This window comes from Triticum urartu, chromosome 7A, assembly GCF_056163025.1.
Source record: "Triticum urartu cultivar PI428250 chromosome 7A, HENAU_Tu73, whole genome shotgun sequence".
Lineage (NCBI taxonomy): Eukaryota > Viridiplantae > Streptophyta > Magnoliopsida > Poales > Poaceae > Triticum > Triticum urartu.
Window position 1 is genome coordinate 6,099,998 of NC_141879.1, and position 25,421 is coordinate 6,125,418.

The 25,421-nt window shown below is 45.5% G+C and overlaps 1 protein-coding gene across 1 annotated transcript; it reads left to right on the forward strand.

The window, feature by feature from the left end:
- Nucleotides 1-2,125: 2,125 nt before the first annotated feature.
- LOC147956768 (uncharacterized) lies at nt 2,126-15,254 on the forward strand. The gene is made up of 3 exons (XM_087531447.1): nt 2,126-2,726; nt 14,248-14,685; nt 15,118-15,254. Exons 1-3 carry the CDS (start codon nt 2,126-2,128, stop codon nt 15,252-15,254), a joined length of 1,176 nt encoding a protein of 391 aa, XP_087387573.1.
- Nucleotides 15,255-25,421: the final 10,167 nt, after the last annotated feature.

Here is a 25,421-nt window from a genome sequence, read left to right on the forward strand (position 1 = left end):
CCCAGCGCCCACCCCGGAACTGCCAAGTGGCAGTTCGCCATCCGCTGCCACACCGGATCCGCCTGCTTCTCCACAGGCAGCGGCTTCAGGATCTTCTGTGCCCGCGTCTGCTTCTTCCGACTCTGCTGTATCGTCTACGCACAACCGCAGCTCTAGCACGCTCGGCCAGCTCTGCCTCCTCCCGCCTGTCCCCGTACTCGGTCGCAAAGTGGTATTACTAAACCCAAGGTTTATAATGATGGGTGTGTTCGTTGGGCTTCCTTCTGTTCCACAGGAGAACCAAGCACGTTGCAAGATGCTCTGGGAGATCCCAAGTGGAGACAGGCCATGGATGAAGAATTTTCTGCTCTCATTGAGAATAACACGTGGCGCCTCGTGCCTCCAGTTAGGGGGAGGAATGTCATTGACTGCAAATGGGTGTACAAGGTCAAGCGGAAATCTGATGGCACCATTGACAGGTATAAGGCACGTCTTGTGGCAAAAGGTTTCAAGCAAAGGTACGGAATTGATTATGAGGACACTTTTAGTCCCGTGGTCAAAGCTGCTACTATCAGGTTAATTCTTTCAGTTGCAGTATCTCAAAATTGGTGCATGCGACAACTAGATGTTAAGAACGCGTTTTTGCATGGTGTTCTGGAAGAAGAAGTGTTTATGAAGCAGCCTCCTGGGTATGAAAGTTCTGTTTTGCCACGACATGTCTGCAAGCTTGATAAAGCAATTTATGGCTTGAAACAAGCACCTCGAGCTTGGTACTATCGTCTGTACTCCAAGCTGCAGTCTCTTGGTTTTTCTGCGTCCAAGGGAGACACTTCACTGTTCTTTTACCATCGCCATGGAATAACTATCTTTATGCTTATTTACGTTGATGATATTATTGTCACCAGTTCCTCCACTAGAGCAGTTGATGCACTCCTTAAGGACCTGCGCATGGATTTTGCGCTCAAGGATTTGGGCATTCTTCTTTTTTTCCTTGGGATTGAGGTAAAGCATGTTGCTAGTGGCATTGTTCTATCTCAAGAAAAATATGTACAAGATATCCTTGAGCGAGTGGGCATGAAAGGCTGCAAACCTTCTCCAACTCCTTTGTCTACCTCAGAGAAGTTGTCTCTTTATGATGGTTTGAAGCTTGGAGCCGAGGACTCCACCAGGTACAGGAGTGTTGTAGGAGCCTTGGAGTATTTGACTTTAACCAGGCCAGATATTTGCTTCTCAGTTAACAAAGTTTGTCAGTTCCTGCATGCTCCCACTAGTACGCATTGGATAGCTGTAAAAAGAATTCTGAGGTATCTTGAGGCAAGTCATGGTCTTAAACTTGCTAAATCAAATTCTGCGCTTGTTAGTGCCTTTTCAGATGCAGACTGGGCAGGTTGTCCCGATGACCGGAGATCTACTGGAGGCTTTGCAGTGTTTTTTGGTGGTAACTTGGTTTCTTGGAGTGCATGCAAGCAAGCTACGGTGTCCAGATCAAGTACTGAAGCTGAGTACAAGGCCTTAGCAAATGCCACTACTGAGATCATTTGGGTACAGAATCTGTTAACAGAGTTAGGCATTCGTCATCCATCTGCAGCATCTCTTTGGTGTGATAACCTTGGGGCTACCTATCTCTCTGCCAACCCAGTTTTACATGCTAGGACAAAGCACATTGAGATTGATTATCACTTTGTTCGTGAGAGGGTTGCCAATAAGCTCCTGGACATTCGGTTTGTTCCCACTGGTGATCAAGTAGCGGATGGTTTCACTAAACCACTATCATTGCGGCAACTGGAGGTTCTCAGACGCAATCTCAACTTAGATAGTTGTGATTGAGGGGGAGTGTTAAACATTGTAATTGTAGTCTGTTAGCCAGGGCGTGGTGTGTGTGCGTTGTAATCTGTTAGGTTAGGTTGTTGAGATATGATCCTATAGTTAGCTTGGAGATCAATCCACACCTAACCTAAACCCTAACCCCTGTAAGCTGCCGGCTCTTGGCCCTTTATTAACACGCAACGCGCCCCTGCATCGTGCAAGCGCTTCCAGCTATTTTCACAAACATATGCATAGAGGCCGGTGTGCTCTGTGCTGGACTATTTAATGGGCTACCATTGCCTCTCAGAGCCACAACCAATTCCAGCCTAGCTAGCTAGCCATGGAGATGCAGCCACCACCCAAGATGCCTGCCCCCCACACCATGACCATGCTCATGATGATGATGGCCACCTCCGTCGCACTTGCGTCGGACAAAGTGGTGCTTGGAGGACAAGCAACAACGCTCCTCGGCTGGAAAGCCAGCCTCGACAACAAAAGCCAAAGGACACTGCACTCTTGGGGCAACACGTCGATGCCATGCAACTGGCGCGGCATCAGTTGCGGTATTGTCATGCATTGGGGCCAGCACCAGCCCATGATCAATAGCATCTCTCTGCGGGGTATGCGGCTGAGAGGGGCTCTGGAGTCCCTCAACTTCTCGTCCTTGAGGACCTTGACACACCTCGACCTCTCACACAACCTCCTCGCTGGGAGCATTCCTCCTAGTATCGAGGTCCTCGGAGAGCTCCACGCTCTCCTTCTGCAAGGCAACCAGATAAGAGGCTCAATCCCATTTGGTCTAGGTTATCACACAAAATTGCATTCCTTAATGCTTCACGAAAATGAACTCTCCGGTGAAATACCAAGCCAGATAGGCAACATGAGTAGTCTTGTTACCCTCATTTTGTCAAGCCATCACTTTGCTGGTCATATCCCTTGTCACTAGTAGAAAACCGGCCATTTGTCCCGGTTCATAAGGGCCTTTAGTCCCGGTTCCCGAACCGGGACTAAAGAGTCATTACTAATACCCTCACCCTTTAGTCCCGGTTCAAACCAGAACCGGGACAGATGGGGCTCCACGTGGGCGCTGCCGGCAGCCCAGGCAGGGGGGCCTTTGGTCCCGGTTCAAGACATAAACCGGGACCAAAAGGCTTCCACGCGTCAGCAGCTGGCTGGAGCTGAGGTTTTTCTTTTTTAAAAAAAGTGGCTGTTTTAGGGGTTTAGGGGGTTATTTTTAGGTTGTTATTAGCTAGCTAATAGAGAGAAGTGTCCTCTCTTATGTCCATGCTTGGTCGACGCTACGTACTATACATACGTATAGAGAGGACTAGGCACGCTAACTAGCTAGTAAGCAAACGAAGGAAACAGAAGATCGTCATGAACATATATGCATACAGAGAGAAGTGATATCGACCACCTCTCCTTCTCTGAGAGATTGGTCGAACAACAAGTTCTCGTATATGTATTCCGACACTACCGGCTACATATATACAATAATTATCTCTTACATTTATAATCTCCTACATTATGGACGCATGGTCCACATAGTATTCTCCGTCTTCAGCGATCACGTGGTCAAGAAAGAATGCCGCCAATTCCTCTTGAATTGCTCGCAAGCGATCTGGTTCTAGGAGTTCATCCCACTGCCGAAACATCTAATTTGAAGAAGGGGGTCAATACATATATATATGAATGAATGGAACTCAACACAAATGATGGTAATAAACAAAAATTGTGAATATTATTTCTTACGCACTTCATATTGTTTGTCAGAGTAGCCCCGCTCACAGGTCGTGTGGCGGATGGACTCGCAGATGTAGTATCCACAGAAATCATTCCCTTGTTCCTGCCACAACCACTTTACAAGAAATAGAGGTCAATCAAACAGATAAGCAAGAATGCCAAATGGTATTGATGAAACTAGCGCTTGAATCAATAGCTAGGAGACGCGTAGAACATGGTACTATATGTACTTACTTTCGGGTATCTAAATTGCAGCTCCTTCGGGAGTCCTGGAGATTTTGTGCTGAATTTTCTCCAAACCCTGCCAGACAAAAGAAAACAATTACTTGATATCAGGAAATGAACAAATTTGCTGATATGGTGGATAATGATCGATTTAACTTACTTCTTGAGGATTAAAGTCATGTCCGCATACTCCTGGGGATCTTTTCGTCTCGAGTCCAAGACAGTTACTACTCCCTGCTCAAGCCTAATCTCTAGGAGAATATAGTGGAAACTGCGCACGCATGCATAACTCATCAATTACATTACTATAACCTGGACTAATATATAAGGGAAACCGAATATGCACAACACATCACTCACTTGAAGTTGTAAGGAAAGAGTATTATATCTTTGTGTTCATTTATTTTGAATGATCGTAGCAAGTTGGCCTCGGTTTCTGCGGCATGATCTTTAACCTGAACTGCATCTATGAGATTTGTGTTAATGAACCCAATATCACCGATTTGTCTTTTCTTCAATTCGGCGATCTTCAATCTGCATAATATAGTGAGGATAATTATAAATACATGCAATGAAAGAGCTGAGCTATATAGAGAGACTTAATGACAGAAGTAGTAGTACTTACAGACAGTAGCAGGTGACCGTTGCTTTATCGAGGGCCAATTGATTGAAAAACTGATAGAACTCCTCAAATGGAATAGGCAACAGTTCAATTCCAATGAGGTCATGCTCCGGTTTAACTCTCGCATACAAAGTACTCCTCCCCCCAGACTCTCTGCAGATTTTCAAGTACCAATCATGCAATCTTCGCATCATCGTTGTTAGAGATTTTTCATCTTTGACGAGAGGCTTCCCGTACTCGTATCTGTGTATCTGCACGTCCATGAAATCATAATGTACAGCGTCAGGCAGGTAATCGTCAAGATTGTTATAACCGGGCACCATCCTCGGATCGACGCTAGGCACCTTGAGCGGGGGGCACGATTGCTTTGCTTGTTCGTCGAGATGGGCAATTTGTTTCCCAGCTCGTCGTTCTTTCATCCTTTGATCACTGACAGTACTTCCCGACCGCTCCGCTTCGGCAAATGCCTTTCCAATAATGCGCTCATAGTTGCCTTTCGGCGGAGACTTGGGTGGTTTTGCCAGGGCAGCCAGAGTGCGCTTCACTTTCGCCGGATCTAGCTTCTCCTTCGGAGGTGGATTTCTCTTTGCTTTCAACCCTTCAAACCAGTCATCCACCTCGGTTTGCGCGATCCTCGCGTTCTCCTCCAGGGTCCTCTCGTATGGTAACTTCTCTGGAGTCTTCAGAGAAGGACCGAATCTGTATTTCCTCCCGCCTCTGGCTGTAGTGCTAGACGCCGGCAGAGCAGACGGAGCGGCAGTCTTCTTGACTTGCTTACGAGGCGGAGGAGGACTACGACGCGCCGGAGCAGCTGCCGGAGCGGCGGCGGGTCTCTTCCGCCCTTGCTGACGAGGCGGAGAAGGAGGAGGCTGGCTGCTCGGGCGCGCCGGTGCAGGCGGAGAAGGAGGCGGAGTGCCGCCACGCGCCAGAGAAGGAGCCGGCCAAGGGCCCTGATCGTCACTCACCGGAGGAGGAGGCGGTGGAGGAGGCGGAGTGCCCTGACTCGCCGGAGGAGGAGGAGGAGGCGGAGGCGTCCAGTTTGGAAGGTTGATGAGCTCCTTCCGCCATAGGCATGGAGTCTTCAGAGCAGAACCCAGCCGAGTCTCCCCTTCTCCGGTAGGGTGGTCAAGCGGGAGGTCCTCAAATCCCTCCGTTATTTCATCCACCATCACCTTAGCATATCCTTCTGGAATCGGCTGGCAGTGAAAAGTTGCGTCGGGTTCATTAGGAAAAAATGAGCCAACATCCGCCTTGACCTTCATATTCATCCATTGCGTCATAAGGTGGCAAATTTGAGCCTCCATGATAGCATCCATGGGATAGCTGGCAGGAGCCGTCAAGACAAGCTCCGGCTGAAGCAGCTCGGTGGAAGCCATGCTGCTTCTCCGCTGAGATGGCGGGGTAGCTTCAGGGGAAGCTTCGGCAGTTCGTTTGCTGCGATTTGCTTCTCGTTCCTCTATCCCGAGTACCCTTGCTTTAAGCGCCTGCAGTTCGGACTGCTGCACTTTCTTCCTCCTCTCCTGGCTTTTGTAACCGCCTGTGTCCGGAAACCCAACCTTCCATGGAATGGAGCCTGGCGTGCCTCGTGTCCATCCAGGGTGCTCAGGATTTCCAAGGGCCTTTGTGAGCTCGTCATTCTCTCTGTCTGGAAGGAACGTCCCTTTCTGCGCTGCAGCGATATAGTACCGAAGCTTCTTCAAGGGTATGTCAAGTTGCTCATCCGTCCAAATGCACTTCCCTGTTACAGGGTCCAAGGTTCCGCTAACCCCGAAGAACCAATTCCGGCAACGGTCTGGCCAGCTCATTGTCTCTGGTTCGATCCCTTTATCAAGTAGATCCTTCTCAGCCTTGGCCCACTTAGGCCGGGCTACGAGGTAGCCACCTGACCCCGTGCGATGGTGAAGCTTCTTCTTCGCAGCATTTTTCTTGTTTGTCACCGACATCTTCTTACTCTTTTCCGATGTCTTGTAGGCCACAAATGCAGGCCAGTCATCTCTGATCTTCTCATATATGCCCTTGAATTCTGGTGTCTCATTTTTCTCGACAAACCTATTCAGGTCATTCTTCCACCTCCTGAATAGGTCTGCCATCCTATTAAGAGCAAAAGACTTGATTAATTGCTCTTTAACTGGCTTCTCCGGATCATCCTCTGGCGGTAGGGTGAAATTTGTCTTCAGCTCAGTCCAATGATCATTTTTCTGCATATCATTGATGTAAGACACCTCAGGGTCTTCTGTAGCCGGCTTGAACCATTGCTGGATGCTGATCGGGATCTTGTCCCTAACCAGAACCCCGCACTGAGCAACAAATGCCTTCTTTGTTCGGATGGGTTCAATAGGTTGGCCGTCGGGCGCGATTGCTATGATCTCAAACCATTCATCCGAGCTTAACTTTTTCTCCGAGCCTCGTCTCTTTACCTCAGTTGTGCTCGATTCGGAGGGCTAGAAAACAGAGCAAAGACTTAATTAATATGTGTACATACCAAAACAATGAATGCATTAATTAGCTAGTCAGCACAGGCTTAACTAATATATATACCTGGCCGGACTCGGTTCGGTCACCGGAGCCGTCATCACGGTCTCCTTCTTGCACTGGCATTGGGTCACCGGAGCCGTCCTCACATTCTTCTTCTTGCACCAGCATTAGGTCACCAGAGCCAGCTTCTTCACCCTCTCCTTCCACAGTACCATCGGTGTCGTTGATATACAACAAGACGACATCACTTCCTTGTGCGATTATGTCCCTCAACATCGCTTCATTTGCTTCGTCTCGGGCGGTGTCCATAGTTTCTACAAATATTTACAACATGGCAATTATTATTCAAGCATGACAAATGGATATATTAGTGGCAAACGTAGAACTAGCTAGCTAATCATATAGTAAGGAATCATATATATTAATTAGTGGCCTCGACGCTGCTTCTCTAGGGTTTGGGGTGGCCTCGACAACGCTTCAAGGGTTTGGGGTGGCCTCGAGAACGCTTCAAGAAGGGGGTAATAACGACCCCCCCCACGTGTTGAAGCTATCGGGAGGGGGTATATCGACAACGACGACACTACATCTATGTCCCTCGACGACCCTCGTTCCTGATAAAAAAAAGAGGAAGAAGAAGAAAAAAAGAGGAGAAGAAAGAATATTCTTTCTTCTCCTCTTTTTTTTCTTCTTCCTCTTCTTTTTTTATCCTCTTCGTCCTCTCATGTTCGAGAGGATCACCGAGGGGTCGGGAGGTTGCCTAGTGCCGAGCGATCCTCGACCCCTCGAACCCTCGACCCTAGTTCCCGACCCTCAACCCCTCGGCGATCCTCGACACCCTCGTTCCCGATAAAAATTAAGAAGAAGAAGAAGAAATAAAAAGAAGAAAAAAAAGAGGAGAAGATCGAAGAAAAAAAAGAAGAAAAAAAAGAGGAGAAGAAGAAAGGAATAGTGGAGAGGAAGAGATTTCTCTTCTTCTCCACTATTCCTTTCTTCTTCTCCTCTCCTTTTTCTTCTTTTTTCTTCTTTTTTCTTCTTCTTATTTATTTCTCATCTTCTTTTCCTCTCCTCTTCTTCTTTCTTTCCTCTTCTTATTTTCTTCTTTCCTATCCTTCTTTTTCTAAAATTGTAACTTTTGCATATATAAAACTTTTCTTAAATTGTAACTTTCTATATATGAACAAAAAACTTTCTATGAACAAAAAAACATTTTTAACATATATATTTTGCAAATTCTAGCCACATACATCACATACACATATACATTATAGCCACATACACATATACATCACATATGAACAAAAAAATAAACTAATAAAAATAAAAAAACATATTGCAACATATGAACAAAAACATATAGCCACATACATACACATACATTATATATATATGAAAAAAAAATTAAACTAATAAAAAAAAGTGGTGGCGCCGGCAGGGCAGAGGGGGGCATGGCGGCAGCGGTGGCGCCGGCGGGGCAGGGCAGTGCAGGGGCGCGGGAGCGAGGCAAGGCAGGGCGCGAGGCAGGTGCTCACAGAGGGGTGGCGGAGCACGGCGGGCGGCGTCGGGGCGCGGGGAGCGGCGCCAGCGTCGGGGCAGATGGCGTCGAGGGCGGCCACGACGGCAAAGTTGAGCAGCCTGACGGCGTCGGAGGCGGCGACGACGGTGAGGTGGACCAGCCTGACGGCGTCGGAGGAGGCGGCGACGACGAGGTGGAGCAGCCTGACGGCTCGGCGGCGACGGCGATGAGGCAGAGCAGCGGGCGTCGGGCGGAGAAGAAAGGGATGGATTTTGGAGAAACTGCTAAGTGGTGCTTATATAGCAAAGCCTTTAGTCCCGGTTAGTGGCACAAACCGGGACTAATGCCCCTCTTTAGTCCCGGTTGGTGCCACCAACCGGGACCAAAGGCCTCTTTTCAGCAGCCCAAAGGGCGGGAAGCGGCGGCCTTTGGTCCCGGTTGGTGGCACCAACCGGGACTAAAGAGGGGCATTTGTCCCGGTTTGTGCCACTAACCGGGACTAATGCCTGTGCTGCCCCGAACTCAAATATTTAGTCCCACCTCGCTAGTTGAGAGGGAGGCGCACCTGTTTATAAGGTGCGGTGCGCCATCCCTCTCGAGCTCCTCTCTAATGCAGGCTTTCGGGCCTAACACTGCAATTTGTGCCCGTGGGCCTACTGGGCCTCCCGCGGGCCTGAATCCTGGCCCATGGTAGGGTTTCTAGTCGTATTCAGGCCGTGGGGACCCAGTAGGTGGCACTTTTTTGTTTTTTTGTTTCTACTTAGAACTAAATACTTATTGTTGCTATATTTAATTTTTTTTCCAGTTTTTTTGTTTTATTTTCTGCATTATTTATTTTCTTTTGTTTCTTGCTTTATTTTTTAATTCTTTTAGCTTTTAGTTTTAGAAAAATTATAAACTTTCTGTTAGTGCCATTAGTTTTCAAATTTGAAAACACTTTTTTAGTTTTTTTGTTTTGTTTTCTGCATTATTTATTTTCTTTTGTTTCTTGCTTTATTTTTTAATTCTTTTAGCTTTTAGGTCAGCAACATTATAAACTTTCTGTTAGTGCCATTAGTTTTCAAATTTGAAAACACTTTTTTAGTTTTTTTGTTTTCGTTGTTGCTTTCTTTATTTTATTTTGTTTCTTGCTTTATTTTTTAATTCATAGTTTTCAAATGAACTCTGAAAAAGTTGGCATAGCATACTCGTCTGTTACAAATTTGGCATGGTATCATCATAATAGTTGTGGGAGAAAGTCTTCACTTTTTCTTCGCTTGTGTCATTTGCTTATTGCGCCGTAACCATGGATAATCTTCATCGTTTATCAGGACGCTTGGGTCAGCCTTGACATTGAAGGGAGGAATTTCATGAAACCTTTCATAATCTTCAGACATGTCTCTCTTGCCCTCCACTCCTGGGATGTCCCTTTTTCCTGAAAGAACTATGTGGCGCTTTGGCTCATCGTATGATGTATTCGTTTCCTTATCTTTTCTTTTTCTCGGTCTGGTAGACATGTCCTTCACATAGATAACCTGTGCCACATCATTGGCTAGGACGAACGGTTCGTCAGTGTACCCAAGATTTTTCAGATCGACTGTTGTCATTCCGTACTGTGGGTCTACATGTACCCCGCCTCCTGACAGATTGACCCATTTGCACTTAAACAAAGGGACCTTAAAATCTTGTCCGTAGTCAAGTTCCCATATGTCCACTATGTAACCATAATATGTGTCCTTTCCCTTCTCGGTTGTTGCATCAAAGCGGACACCGCTGTTTTGGTTGGTGCTCCTTTAATCTTGGTCAATCGTGTAAAATGTATTCCTATTTATCTCGTATCCTTTGTAAATCAATACAGTCAAAGATGGTCCCCTGAACAACAAGTACAACTCATCACAAACAGTGTTGTCACCTCTGAGACGTGCTTCCAACCAACTGCTGAAAGTCCTAATGTGTTCACATGTAATCCAGTCGTCGCACTGCTCCGGGTGTTTGGAGCGCAGACTGTTCTTGTGTTCATCGACATATGGGGTCACCAAGGTAGAGTTCTGTAGAACTGTGTAGTGTGCTTGAGACCAAGAATGCCCGTCCCTGCATATTATTGAGTCCGCTCCTAGCGTGCCTTTTCCAGTCAGTCTCCCCTCATACCACGATTTAGGGAGACCTATCTTCTTAAGGCCAGGAATGAAGTCAACACAAAACCCGATGACATCCTCTGTTTGATGGCCCATGGAGATGCTTCCTTCTGGCCTAGCGCGGTTACGGACATATTTCTTTAGGACTCCCATGAACCTCTCAAAGGGGAACATATTGTGTAGAAATACGGGCCCCAGAACGGCAATCTCGTCGACTAGATGAACTAGGACATGCGTCATGATATTGAAGAAGGATGGTGGGAACACCAGCTCAAAACTGACAAGACATTGCGCCACATCACTCCTTAGCCTTGGTACCATTTCTGGATCGATCACCTTCTCAAAGATTGCATTGAGAAATGCACATAGCTTCACAATGGCTAATCGGACGTTTTCCTGTAGAAGCCCCCTCAATGTAACCGGAAGCAGTTGCGTCATAATCACGTGGCAATCAAGAGACTTTAGGTTCTGGAACTTTTTCTCTGGAATATTTATTATTCCCTTTTTATTCGACGAGAAGCCAGTCGGGACCTTCATACTGAGCAGGCATTCAAAGAAGATTTCTTTCTCATCTTTCGTAAGAGCGTAGCTGGCAGGACCTTCATACTGCTTCTGAGGCATGCCGTCTTTTTCGTGCAAACGTTGCAGGTCCTCCCATGCCTCACGTGTATCTTTTGTCTTTCCATACACGCCCAAGAAGCCTAGCAGGTTCACGCAAAGGTTCTTCGTCACGTGCATCACGTCGATTGAAGAGCGGACCTCTAGGTCTTTCCAGTAGGGTAGGTCCCAAAATATAGATTTCTTCTTCCACATGGGTGCATGTCCCTCAGCGTCATTCGGAACAGCTACTGCGCCGGGACCCTTTCCAAAGATTACGTAGTGTAAATCATTGACCATAGCAAGTATGTGATCACCGGTACGCATGGCGGGCTTCTTCCGGTGATCTGCCTCGCCTTTGAAATGCTTGCCTTTCTTTCAACATTGATGGTTGGTCGGAAGAAATCGACGATGGCCCAGGTACACATTCTTCCTGCATTTGTCCAGGTATATACTTTCAGTGTCATCTAAACAGTGTGTGCATGCGTGGTATCCTTTGTTTGTCTGTCCTGAAAGGTTACTGAGAGCGGGCCAATCGTTGATGGTCACGAACAGCAACGCCTTTAAGTTATATTCCTCCCGTCCGTGCTCATCCCACGTACGCACACCGTTTCCATTCCACAGCTGTAAAAGTTCTTCAACTAATGGCCTTAGATACACATCAATGTCGTTGCCGGGTTGCTTAGGGCCTTGGATGAGAATTGGCATCATAATGAACTTTCGCTTCATGCACATCCAAGGAGGAAGGTTATACATACATAGAGTGACCGGCCAGGTGCTGTGATTGCTGCTCTGCTCCCCGAAAGGATTAATGCCATCCGCGCTTAAAGCAAACCATATGTTCCTTGGGTCCTTTGCAAACTCATCCCAGTACTTTCTCATGATTTTTCTCCACTGCGACCCGTCAGCAGGTGCTCTCAACTTCCCGTCTTTCTTACGGTCCTCACTGTGCCATTGCATCGACTTGGCATGCTTTCCGTTTCTAAACAGACATTTCAACCGTGGTATTATAGGAGCATACCACATCACCTTCGCAGGAACCCTCTTCCTGTGGGGCTCGCCGTGAACATCACCAGGGTCATCTCGTCTGATCTTATACCGCAATGCACCGCATATGGGGCATGCATTCAGATCCTTGTATGCACCGCGGTATAGGATGCAGTCATTAGGGCATGCATGTATCTTCTCCACCTCCAATCCTAGAGGGCATACGACCTTCTTTGTTGCGTATGTACTGTCGGGAAATTCGTTATCCTTTGGAAGCTTCTTCTTCAATATTTTCAGTAGCTTCTCAAATCCTTTGTCAGGCACAGCATTCTCTGCCTTCCACTGCAGCAATTCCAGTACGGTACCGAGCTTTGTGTTGCCATCTTCGCAATTGGGGTACAACCCTTTTTTGTGATCCTCTAACATGCGATCGAACTTCAGCTTCTCCTTTTGACTTTCGCATTGCGTCCTTGCATCGACAATGACCCGGCGGAGAACATCATCATCGGGCACATCGTCTGGTTCCTCTTGATCTTCAGCACCTTCACCCGTTGCAGCATCATTTGGCACATCGTCTGGTTCCTCTTGATCTTCACCAGCTCCCCCCGTTGCAGCATCACGGTATTCAGGGGGCACGTAGTTGTCATCGTACTCTTCTTCTTCGTCGTCTTCCATCATAACCCCTATTTCTCCGTGCCTCGTCCAAACATTATAGTGTGGCATGAAACCCTTGTAAAGCAGGTGGGTGTGAAGGATTTTCCGGTCAGAGTAAGACTTCGTATTCCCACAATCAGGGCATGGACAACACATAAAACCATTCTGCTTGTTTGCCTCAGCCGCATCTAGAAACTCATGCACGCCCTTAATGTACTCGGAGGTGTGTCTGTCACCGTACATCCATTGCCGGTTCATCTGCATGCATTATATATAATTAAGTGTCCAAATTAATAGAAGTTCATCATCACATTAAAAGCAAAGTACATACATAGTTCTCATCTAACAACATATAGCTCTCCAGAGCATCTAATTAATTAAACCATACATTGAAACTATGTAAAACATTTTAATGCGAAAACAAAGGTGATCATAATCGCAACAAAGGTAACAATTGATCCAACGGCATAATGATAGCAAGCCTCGGTATGAATGACATATTTTCTAATCTTTCTAATCTTCAAGCGCATTGCATCCAAATTGATCTTGTGATCATCGACGACATCCGCAACATGCAACTCCAATATCATCTTCTCCTCCTCATTTTTTTTATTTTTTCCTTCAAGAAATTGTTTTCTTCTTCAACTAAATTTAACCTCTCGACAATAGGGTCGGTTGGAATTTCCGGTTCACATACATCCTAGATAAATAAAATCTATGTCACGTTGGTCCGCATAATTTTCATAAACAATAAATGAACCAATAGTTATAAAGATTAATATATGTACCACATCCGAATCATAGACAGGACGAGGGCCGACGGGGGCAGATACCAAAACCTTCGCACTATATAAGATGCAATAATAAAAGTAAGAAAATGATACAAGTATCTATCTAAACATACAAGTAACAATATTTTTCCTTTCAGAAAGAAGATAAGAACAAGAGGCTCACCATGGTGGTGTCGGTGATGAGATCAGCGCGGGTGATCGACAGCGGTGAAGACGGGGATGGAGCATGACGGACCGCTAAATCTAGACAAATCTCGAGGAAAATGGAGCTTTGAGGTCGAGCTTCGAGAGGAGAAAGCTTAACTAGTGTGGCTCGGGCATTTCATCGAACACCTCATGTGCATAGGACGTGAGCTAGAGCACCACAAACCCCTCCCCTCGCCGGCCCAGAAAAACAGAGCACTGGAGCGCTCTGCTCGCGGGCGAGGTTATATATAGGCAGCACTATTGGTCCCGGTTCGTCGCATAAACCAGGACTAAAGGGGAGCCTTTGGTCCCGGTTCAGGCCACCAACCGGGACCAATGGTGGTGGGCCAGGAGCGAGGCCCATTGGTCCCGGTTCGTCCCACCAACCGGGACCAAAAGGTCCAGACAAACCGGGACCAATGGCCCACGTGGCCCGACCGGCCCCCTGGGCTCACGAACCGGGATCAATGCCCCCATTGGTCCCGGTTCTAGACTGAACCGGGACTAATGGGCTACCCCGGCCTGAACCGTTGCCCCCTTTTCTACTAGTTTCTGAAATAGGACGCATGAAGCACTTAGTTGCATTAGATTTGTCTAGTAATAAGCTTTCCGGTAAAATACCAAGTAGCATAGGTGGTTTGACCAAACTCACTTCCTTATACCTTTACTGTAACCAACTTGATAGACAAATTCCACGAGAACTAGGTTACCTTCTAAACTTAGAGGACCTGCAACTTGGCATCAACACACTCTCAGGTTCCATTCCAAGAAATTTACGTAATTTGACCAAGCTCGCCGTGCTAATTCTTTGGGGCAACAAACTTTCTGGGATAATTCCACAAGTATTAGATTACCTTGGGAACTTGCAGTACCTGGATCTTAGTGAAAACATACTCTCAGGTTCCATCCCAAATAGTCTAGGCAATTTGACAAAACTCACTACCTTGTACCTTTTTCAAAACCAACTTTCTGGACACATCCCTCGAGAACTAGGTTATCTTGAGAACTTAGAAGAGGTAGCACTTAGAGACAACACACTAATAGGTTCCATCCCAGATAGCATAGGAAATTTGAGCAAACTCACGGCCTTGTACCTTTTCAGCAACCAACTTTTTGGACACATCCCTCGAGAACTAGGCTACCTTGAGAACTTAGAGGAGTTGATGCTTAGCAACAACACACTAACAGGTTCCCTCCCAAATAGTATAGGAAATTTGACCAAACTCACACATTTGCACCTTGAGAATAACCAGCTTTCTAGGCAAATTCCACGAGAACTAGGTTATTTAGCCAACTTAGACTACTTGGAGCTTAACTACAACACACTGACATGTTCCATCGCCAAAAACCTAGGCAATCTCACAAAACTCCGTTACTTGTACCTTGATAATAACCAACTTTCTGGCCAAATTCCCCGAGAATTAGGTTATTTTGTCAACTTAGAGGACTTGTCTCTCAGAAATAATTCACTGACAGGTCCCATCCCAAATAGCCTTGGAAATTTGTCAAACCTTTATAAATTGGACTTTGGCCAGAACCAACTTTCTGGGCAAATTTCATGAGTAAATCTGACAAACTTTTATCTATACCTACTAATAAAGCAAGATGTGTTTCGCTAATTTTTTCATCCGTTCACCGCCAAAAATATTTTGTTTTCTATTCGAGGTGGTACTAAATTCTTATGCGTTTGTCTACTAGAAAATGAATTTTCGTGCGTGGGCCTTGCTCTATGGACCAGCGAAGCCAGCCCACTTATTTACTCCACCCACGTAGCTGGCAAACTCTATTTTACGCACTAGGCAAGAAATAATTAGAGTTTCGCACAGGACAACCAATTATTGGCTGGCTTTTTCTTAATTCGTGTGTTTTACATACTCCCTCCATTCCAAAATATAGTGCGTCCGTGCTTTCCGAGGTTCAACTTTGACCATAAATTTAACCAACAAGACCAACTGCGGCCGAAGAAAAAAATATATAATTGAAAACTTCTTTCGAATACGAATTCACTGATATAATTTTTGCTCCCGCCGCAATCGGTCTTGGTAGTTAAATTTATGGTCAAAGTTGAAGCACGGGGATAGAGGAAGCACTACATTGTGGAATGGAGGGAGTATATTTTTATTCTCCTTTACCTATCTCTTTTTTTCAATCCAATTTTTTTAGAATGTATTTCTTAAATAAAAAATACTATAAAAAATTCAAATTCCAAAAAATTGTTTCTGTTTTCAAAATTATTCGAAAATTGCAAAAAGTTTCCTATTTTTTAAAAAATAATTTCTTTTTAAATTTGTTCCAGATTTAGAAAAATAAAATGGCATTTCAAAAAAATCCTCCAAATTCGAAAAATATATTAGTTATATTTAAAAATGTTCCAATTAAAAATAATGTTTGGGTATCAAAGATACACATTTTCTGAAAATCTTATGAATTTTCAATACATGTTCCTGATTTGAAAAAATGTTCATAAATTTAAATAATGATCATGTTTTTTAGTTGAAGTTTCCCCCAGGCCAACAAATTATGGGTTGTGCCATTTTTCTATGTTTCTGAGTTTTCCTTTCATTTTTATTGTTGTTTCTCTATCTCATTTTTCCTTTTGAAATTTATTTTTCTTTGAGAATTTATATAGTAAATTAAAAATTGTCAAAAACCGTTCAAAATAAAAAAAATGGAAAATGTTCAGAATTCCGAATTTTCGTCGTTATATTGAAAAATATTTGGTACTTGCAAAATGTTTCCAATTTTTCAAAAACAATTATTTTTTTCAAAATTGTTCGAGATTTCTAAAAAGAAAATGGTATTTAAAAAAATGGTCTAAATTCGAAAAACATTCTTGTTTTAGTGAATTTTTCACTATTTAAAATAACGTTCATGTATAAAAGATACACATTTTCTAAAAAGCTTATGAATTTAGAACACATATTCCCGTTTTAAAAAAAGTTCAGAAATTCAAATAATGTTGATGTTTTGATCAAAAAAGTTGGTGTTTTCAGAATTTTTTTTAGAATTTTAAAAGAAGTTCCCTTTCATATTTCGTTTGTGATTTTCTGAAAGTGTATATAATTTTGAAAAAAAAATCAAGATTTAGAAAATTGTTCATGTTTCTTAATATTTTTAGAAATTTCTTTTCTTAAAACCCCCTCCACTAAAAGGATTTGAAAGCAAAATTAGATTGAATAACTCATGAGCCTTCTCTGACGTACATTTTTTTAAAGGAGCATAACCCCTAGGGTCTGCACAGGACGATGCATGCAGCCATATATTATTGAAAATCCAAAATCCAGCAGCTAATGAAACTCGACTCGAAAATAAAAAGAAAAGCAAACCCTGAGGCCAAATACCTCGTGACAACAACTTCCCTAGATAGCCACTAACCATATGTTACAAGACACAACAGAGACAAAAATTACACAACTCCTAGGTTACACCTTCAAGAAGAAAACGTCGGACGTGCACCAATGATGGCGAGTCCACCACAAGGTTGAACTCTGGATTCTCATTTGATCCACCACCTTCAACAAGGACACGACACAGGCGCGACATGACATAGCCCGATCTGAGATCTTGTGTTTCCACCGAAGTGCATAAAATCATCGTTGAAGCCTATCCGTCTACCAACGCCTCGATATTCGGATACCTCTGGAGAAGACAATGGAAGATAAAGATGTCCCATACCGCCTGCCTCCCGCTAACAGGCTAAGCAGGAGCCCTCCACCAGAGCCATTGTGTGTCACCTGCCGATAGCAGGCATGATTTGACGTCTCCACATAAGATGTTGCGCGTAACATCCTCCGGTAGCACATCCACCCGGTAGCTTCACCTGCCGACGACAGGTACTGCCTAACAACTCTGAAAAAGTCACAAGTCTCACCTGCCGAGCCGCATCGAACCCGATCTGTTAATGGAAGGGACGTCCCATACCGCCATCAGCCTCAGAAGGCTGTCACCACCTCGAGATCCAGACTCCGAGTCGCCCACACGACCCCGGTGTCCGCCACTGTTGATGAAGAGGGGCCGCCACCCCGATTCCAGGTGCTACACGGAGCACCCACCACCGCGTCAGCCGCTGTCGTTGCCCATACAATGGCAACCGCCGCCGCAATCCCGCATCAAGCGCGGTTGACACCGAAGAAAGCTCCGGCCGTCATGCGTGCCCTGCACGAGCTCGGAAACTGGATCCCATGATCCACCGCCACCTGCGCCGCCACAACATCCCGCATCAAGCTCTGACGTATGCTGACGTAACAAAACTCTTAAATGCCCTTGATCAATGAATAAAAAATAGCGGATTGATTCCTTCACACACGATGAAACCGAGAAGCTAAATGTTTCTTTTTCGTGTGTGCACATGGTTTTGTATGCACATATAATTCTCACTGACTTTAAATGCATATTATTTTATCTCCCGTTGCAACGCACAGGCATATGTGCTAGTATAAATTAAAAGACTATCTTGTACTGCTGCTATTCCTCACCGGACTAAACCCCTGCGCCAGCCCGACCCATTTCTGACGACCCCAGCTGCGCCGCAGTGGTGCTGCTGCACAAGCTCCTCCTCAGGCCGGCCGACTCCGCCTCCTCCTCCTGTGGGCTCGTCCTCACCGCCGCCACGGCCCACACGGCCACACGCCCTCGCCGCCGGGTCACTCAACGCCGGCACGCTCACCAGCGGACAGGCCACCGTCGCAGCGGCGTCCGCGCCGGCAGTCCACACCATCGCCGCGGTCTTCGACTACCGCGCGACCCCTCTCTCCTGCGCCACCAACGTCGTCGCCGCGCTCTCCTGCGAGGACGCGCGCCTGGGCCGTCCCCGAAGCGCCCGCCGCCTCCAAGGAGAGGGCCGACGTCGCCGCCGACCTCCGGAGGCTCCTACTAGGGTCCTCCAACCACGCAGCCGCCGGCGCCCCTACGGCGGTCTCGCTCTCCAAGGCGCCGGCCATGCGCGGGCCCTCCATGCCTGGGTGCGCGACAAGATCACCGCTCCGGTACTGAAGCTCGGGAACAAGGATGTCGCCTTGCATGCGAAGACAAGCAGGAGACTTTGATGCTGTTGGATGCTCAAACGAGCGAGGTGGCCCTGATGCCACTGGCCGTGCACTCGATGTCTCAATTCTGCTTAGGGACGGAAAGAGCGTTCTTCGCGTGAACCCCCCAAGCTAAAGCTATCGCTGTTGTTTGCTCCCTGCACTTGTCCGAAACTGGAGTTCCTACTCGATAAAGTGAAGAAGGCTACGGAGAGCAGTGAATTAGAACAAGGTTCCCAAGTTACTTACTTATGTTGAGTAGATTTCAGAAGCATCTTGAATATATAGCCAGTCAATTTTGTAGTGCCTTTTTCTGTCTGAATGTTTATCATTGCTGACGCTAGGGAACTCCTGAGATCTGAAGCGTATGTAGTGTGAGTGTTGTGTGTTTTATTCAGACTACTGTACCTCTCCTCTCCTCACCTTCTCCCCTCCTCCCCAATTCCTTCCCTGATCCTCTTGTATCAACTCTAAAACTCGAATTCCAGCGAGTAATTGAGGACTGCTGAACGCGACACATAACATCACCGCCATGACAAAAACGTTGTTGAAGAAATCTTCCAGGGGCTGTGTCAGAATAAGGGAGGCCTCAGCGAAGGTTTTAACGTGGACGCCTGCAAGAAATCATGGTGAGCATAATAGATGCCAACAGTATGACCTGCACAACTGAAATTTGTCGCCCTGAGGACTGAGAATAGTAGACTTGTGTACCAGGATGGATCTTATCGGCAGCCTCTAAGTTTGCGCTCCACAAGGCCTTCTCTTCGTCCTTGTCAAATACGCTCCACAAGGCCCTCTTCCACAGTAAGGCAAGAAATGTTGACGCAGTGGCCACCGATACTATATACACTGTTGGTGATGGGCAAGTCTGGTTAATGACTCAAGCTGCACTCTGAGTTTGTCTATGTGAAAACATCCAATCCAATACCTCCCAAGCAGACTTGATTTTCTTTCCACGTGAAATTCTAACTGGCCTCGAATATGCCTCGACAATCTTTGGAAAACCCTCGGTTCTTGAAAATGCCTCCATCTGCAAGTGTCCATATAGCAAGACCATCAACAAAATACTCAAGATGCTTCAATAAATTTCAGCAATGGTGCTAAGCGCATAAAACTTGAACGCGGAGATTACACGGTATAATATGGCATTCCAGGTTATAAATATGCAATGCTTGCAATTATATGAGGTTTTAGAACTATAAGATTTCTTACTTCAGCTGCCGTCTGTGATGCCAGATAAGGGCAGTTTGCACGCTCCATAAACAACAACTCATTCGAAAAGGACATGAAATTTACTAAAATTAGGTTCCATTGACCATGTTTCGTATCTTCAGCACATTCGGAAGAGGAGGAACGCTTTGGTGTTCCGCAACATCTGGGAAGATCTGCACGTCTCTCTTCGGTGTTGCATCGATGACATCGATCTATTGTCTAACAGATGCACTAACGATGCAATCCAATATCTTCTTAGCGATTGGTGTTCTATGTTGTATCATTTGGCCGGGAGAATTTAGCTTTTCATTTTCACTCCATTTTAGTCTGCCTTGGGCTGGTCCTTATGCCCTCTAATTAGCTTCTAAATTTGGTGCAACTTTGCTAACCACTACTGGTTTTCTCACCCTTTTAATGAAAGTTAAGGCCGACACAAGCCCGCCGTAGTAACCGTAAAAAACAAAGTGATTTGGTTTCACTGGATTATTTCTTTCCTCGTCATCTATCCACATTGGTGAAGAGTAATATCTTTGGAAGGTTTCCGACACCACATGACATCATGGGAGCTGAAAATGCATTGCTTAAGTTGGGCCTTTACAACAGGACATTGCCAACCAATTTCTGAAGGTAGAGGAAGAGTTTAATATGCCAAGCCTTGAATCTTTGGAAATAAAAAAATAATAGTTGTATCGTTGTCTGAAAAATTAACTTTATGATCATTTATGTTTCTTTTTGCAAGCTACATATTTGCCCCATCCCACTAGTAGAAAACAGGGCTTTGGTTGGGGCCTGGTCAGCCCATTAGTCCCGGTTCTGTCACTAACCGGGACCCATGGGGGCATACGTCCCGGTTCGTGCGCCCACGGGGCCGGCCGGGCCTCGGGAGGCATTTGTCCCGGTTCGCGTGGACCCATTTGTCCCGGTTCTAGCCACGGACCGGGACAATTGGACCTCGCTCCTGGCCCACAGCCATTGGTCCTGGTTCGTGCCTAGAACTGGGACGGAAGGGGGCCTTTAGTCCCGGTTCCTGCCACGAACCGGGACCAATGAGTTGCCTATATATACCCCTCGCCCGCGAGCAAAGCACTCCACAGTGCTCTGTTTTTTCTGGCCGGCGAGGGGAGAGCTTTGTGGTACTCTAGCTCACCTCCTATGCACATGAGGTGTTCGATGAAATGCCCGAGCCACACTAGTTAAGCTTGAAGTAAATATGCCCTAGAGGCAATAATAAAGTTATTATTTATTTCCTTATTTCATGATAAATGTTTATTATTCATGCTAGAATTGTATTAACCGGAAACATAATACATGTGTGGATACATAGACAAACATAGAGTCACTAGTATGCCTCTACTTGACTAACTCGTACATCAAAGATGGTTAAGTTTCCTAACCATAGACATGAGTTGTCATTTGATTAACGGGATCACATCATTAGGAGAATGACGTGATTGACTTGACCCATTCCGTTAGCTTAGCACTTGATCGTTTAGTATATTCCTATTGCTTTCTTCATGACTTATACATGTTCCTATGACTATGAGATTATGCAACTCCCGTTTACCGGAGGAACACTTTGTGTGCCACCAAACGTCACAACGGTGATTATAAAGGGCTCTACATGTGTCTCTGAAGGTACTTGTTGGGTTGGCGTATTTCGAGATTAGGATTTGTCACTCCGATCGTCGGAGAGGTATCTCTCGGCCCACTCGGTAATGCACATCACTATAAGCCTTGCAAGCATTGTAACTAATGAGTTAGTTGTGGGATGATGTATTACGGAACAAGTAAAGAGACTTGCCGGTAACGAGATTGAACTAGGTATTGAGATACCGACGATCGAATCTCAGGCAAGTAACATACCGATGACAAAGTTAACAACGTATGTTGTTATGCGGTTTGACCGATAAAGATCTTCGTAGAATATGTGGGAGCCAATATGAGCATCCAGGTTCCGCTATTGGTTATTGACCGGAGACGTGTCTCGGTCATGTCTACATAGTTCTCGAACCCGTAGGGTCCGCACGCTTAAAGTTTGATGACGGTTATATTATGAGTTTATGTGTATTGATGTACCGAAGGTAGTTCGGAGTCCTGGATGAGATCGGGGACATGACGAGGAGTCTCGAAATGGTCGAGACGTAAAGATCGATATATTGGACGACTATATTCGGACATCGAAAAGGTTCCGAGTGATTCAGGTATTTTTCGGAGTACCGGAGAGTTACGGGAATTCGCCGGGGAGTATATGGGCCTTATTGGGCTTTAGGGAAAGAGAGAGGAGAGGCTGTGCGCCCCCCAAGGCCTAGTCCGAATTGGACTAGGGGGAGGGGCTGTGCCCCCTCCTTCCTTCTCTTCTCTCTCCCCTTGCCTTGACTCCTACTCCTACTACTTGGAAGGGGGGAATCCTACTCCCGGTGGGAGTAGGACTCCTCCAGGGCGCGCCATAGGGGCCAGCCCTCTCCCCCCTCCTCCACTCCTTTATATACGTGGCCAGGGGGCACCCCATAGACACAACAATTGATCCCTTGGATCTCTTAGCCGTGTGCGGTGCCCCCCTCCACCATAATCCACCTCGATAATATCGTAGCGGTGCTTAGGCGAAGCCCTGCGTCGGTAGAACATCAACATCGTCACCACGCCGTCGTGCTGACGAAACTCTCCCTCAAGACTCGGCTGGATCGGAGTTTGAGGGACGTCATCGAGTTGAACGTGTGCTGAACTCGGAGGTGCCGTGCGTTCGGTACTTGATCGGTCGGATCGTGAAGACGTACGACTACATCAACCGCGTTGTGCTAACGCTTCCACTTACGGTCTACGAAGGTATATGGACACACTCTCCCCTCTCGTTGCTATGCACCACCATGATCTTGCGTGTGCGTAGGAAATTTTTTTGAAATTACTACGTTCCCCAACAGTGGCATCCGAGCCTGGTTTTATGCGTTGATGTTATATGCACGAGTAGAAGACAAGTGAGTTGTGGGCGATACAAGTCATACTGCATACCAGCATGTCAGAGTTTGGTTCGGCGGTATTGTTGGATGAAGCGGCCCGGACCGACATTACGCGTACGCTTACGCGAGACTAGTCGTGCTTTGCACACAGGTGGCTGGCGGGTGTCAGTTTCTCCAACTTTAGTTGAACCGAGTGTGGCTACGCCTGGTCCTTGAGAAGGTTAAAACATCACTAACTTGACGAATTATCGTTGTGGTTTTGATGCGTAGGTAAGAACGGTTCTTGCTCAGCCCGTAACAGCCACCTAAAACTTACAACAACAAAGTAGAGGACGTCTAACTTGTTTTTGCAGGGCTTGTTGTGATGTGATATGGTCAAGGCATGATGCTATATTTTTGTATGAGATGATCATGTTTTGTAACCGAGTTATCAGCAACTGGCAGGAGCCATATGGTTGTCACTTTATTGTATGCAATGCAATCGCCCTGTAATTGCTTTACTTTATCACTAAGCGGTAGCGATAGTCGTAGAAGCAATAGTTGGCGAAACGACAACGATGCTACGATGGAGATCAAGGTGTCGCGCCGGTGATGATGGTGATCATGATGGTGCTTCGAAGATGGAGATCACAAGCACAAGATGATGATGGCCATATCATATCACTTATATTGATTGCATGTGATGTTTATCTTTTATGCATCTTATCTTGCTTTGATTGACGGTAGCATTATAAGATGATCTCTCACTAAATTATCAAGGTATAAGTGTTCTCCCTGAGTATGCACCGTTGTGAAAGTTCTTCGTGCTGAGACACCACGTGATGATCGGGTGTGATAGGCTCTACGTTCAAATACAATGGGTGCAAAACAGTTGCACACGCGGAATACTCAGGTTAAACTTGACGAGCCTAGCATATAACAGATATGGCCTCGGAACACGGAGACCGAAAGGTCGAGCATGAATCATATAGTAGATATGATCAACATAGTGATGTTCACCATTGAAACTACTCCATCTCACGTGATGATCGGACATGGTTTAGTTGATTTGGATCACGTGATCACTTAGACGATTAGAGGGATGTCTATCTAAGTGGGAGTTCTTAAGTAATATGATTAATTGAACTTTAATTTATCATGAACTTAGTCCTTGTAGTATTAGCATATCTATGTTATAGATCAATAGCTCGCGTTGTTGCTTCCCTATGTTTTTTATATGTTCCTAGAGAAAACTAATTTGTAAGATGTTAGTAGCAATGATGCGGATTTGATCTGCGATCTGAGGTTTATCCTCATTGCTGCACAGAAGAATTATGTCCTTGATACACCGCTAGGTGACAGACCTATTGCAGGAGCAGATGCAGATGTTATGAAGGTTTTGACAAAAGCTCGGTATGATGACTACTTGATAGTTAAGCGCACCATGCTTTACGGCTTAGAACCGGGACTTAAAAAATGTTTTGAACGCCACGGAGCATATAAGATGTTCCAAGAGTTGAAATTGGTATTTCATACTCATTCCCGTGTCTAGAGGTATGAGACCTCTGACAGTACTTTTCCTACAAGATGGAGGAGAATAGCTCAACCAGTGAGCATGTGCTCAGATATTCTGGGTACTACAATTGCTTGAATCAAGTGGGAGTTAATCTTCTAGATAAGATAGTAATTGACAGAATTCTCTAGTCACTATCACCAAGTTGCTAGAACTTCTTGATGAACTATAATATGCAAGGGATAACGGAAACGATTCCCAAGCTCTTCGTGATGCTGAAATCGACGGAGGTAGAAATCAAGAAAGAGCATCAAGTGTTGGTGATTAATAAGATCACTAGTTTCAAGTAAAGGGCAAAGGGATAGAAGGGGAACTTCAAGAAGAACGGCAAGCAAGTTGTTGCTCAAGTGAAGAAGCCCAAGTCTGGACCTAAGCCTGAAACTGAGTGCTTCTACTGCAAAGGGACTGGTCACTGGAAACGGAACTACCCCAAGTATTTGGTGGATAAGAAGGATGGCAAAGTGAACAAAGCTATATTTGATATACATGTTATTGATGTGTACTTTACTAGTGTTTATAGAAACCCCTCGGTATTTGATACTGGTTAAGTTGCTAAGAGTAGTAACTCGAAACGGGAGTTGCAGAATGAACATAGACTAGTTAAGGGTGAAGTGACGATGTGTATTGGAAGTGGTTCCAAGATTGATATGATTATCATCGCACACTCCCTATACTTTCGAGATTAGTGTTGAACCTAAATAAGTGTTATTTGGTGTTTGCGTTGAGCATGAATATGACTTGATCATGTTTATTGCAGTACGGTTATTCATTTAAGTTAGGGAACAATTGTTGTTCTGTTTACATGAATAAAACCTTCTATGGTCATACACACTAACGAAAATGGTTTGTTGGATCTCGATCGTAGTGATACACATATTCGTAATATTGAAGCCAAAAGATGCAAAGTTAATAATGATAGTGCAACTTATTTGTGGCACTGCCGTTTAGGTCATGTTGGTGTAAAGCGCATGAAGAAACTCCATGCTG

Coding starts and splice junctions, on each gene's coding strand:
- LOC147956768 (XM_087531447.1), top strand. CDS start 2,126: ATGGAGATGCAGCCACCACCCAAGATGCCTGCCCCCCACACCATGACC. Junction 2,727..14,247: donor TGCTGGTCATATCCCTTGTC/ACTAGTAGAAAA, acceptor TACTAGTTTCTG/AAATAGGACGCATGAAGCAC. Junction 14,686..15,117: donor ACACATCCCTCGAGAACTAG/GTTATCTTGAGA, acceptor CCCGAGAATTAG/GTTATTTTGTCAACTTAGAG.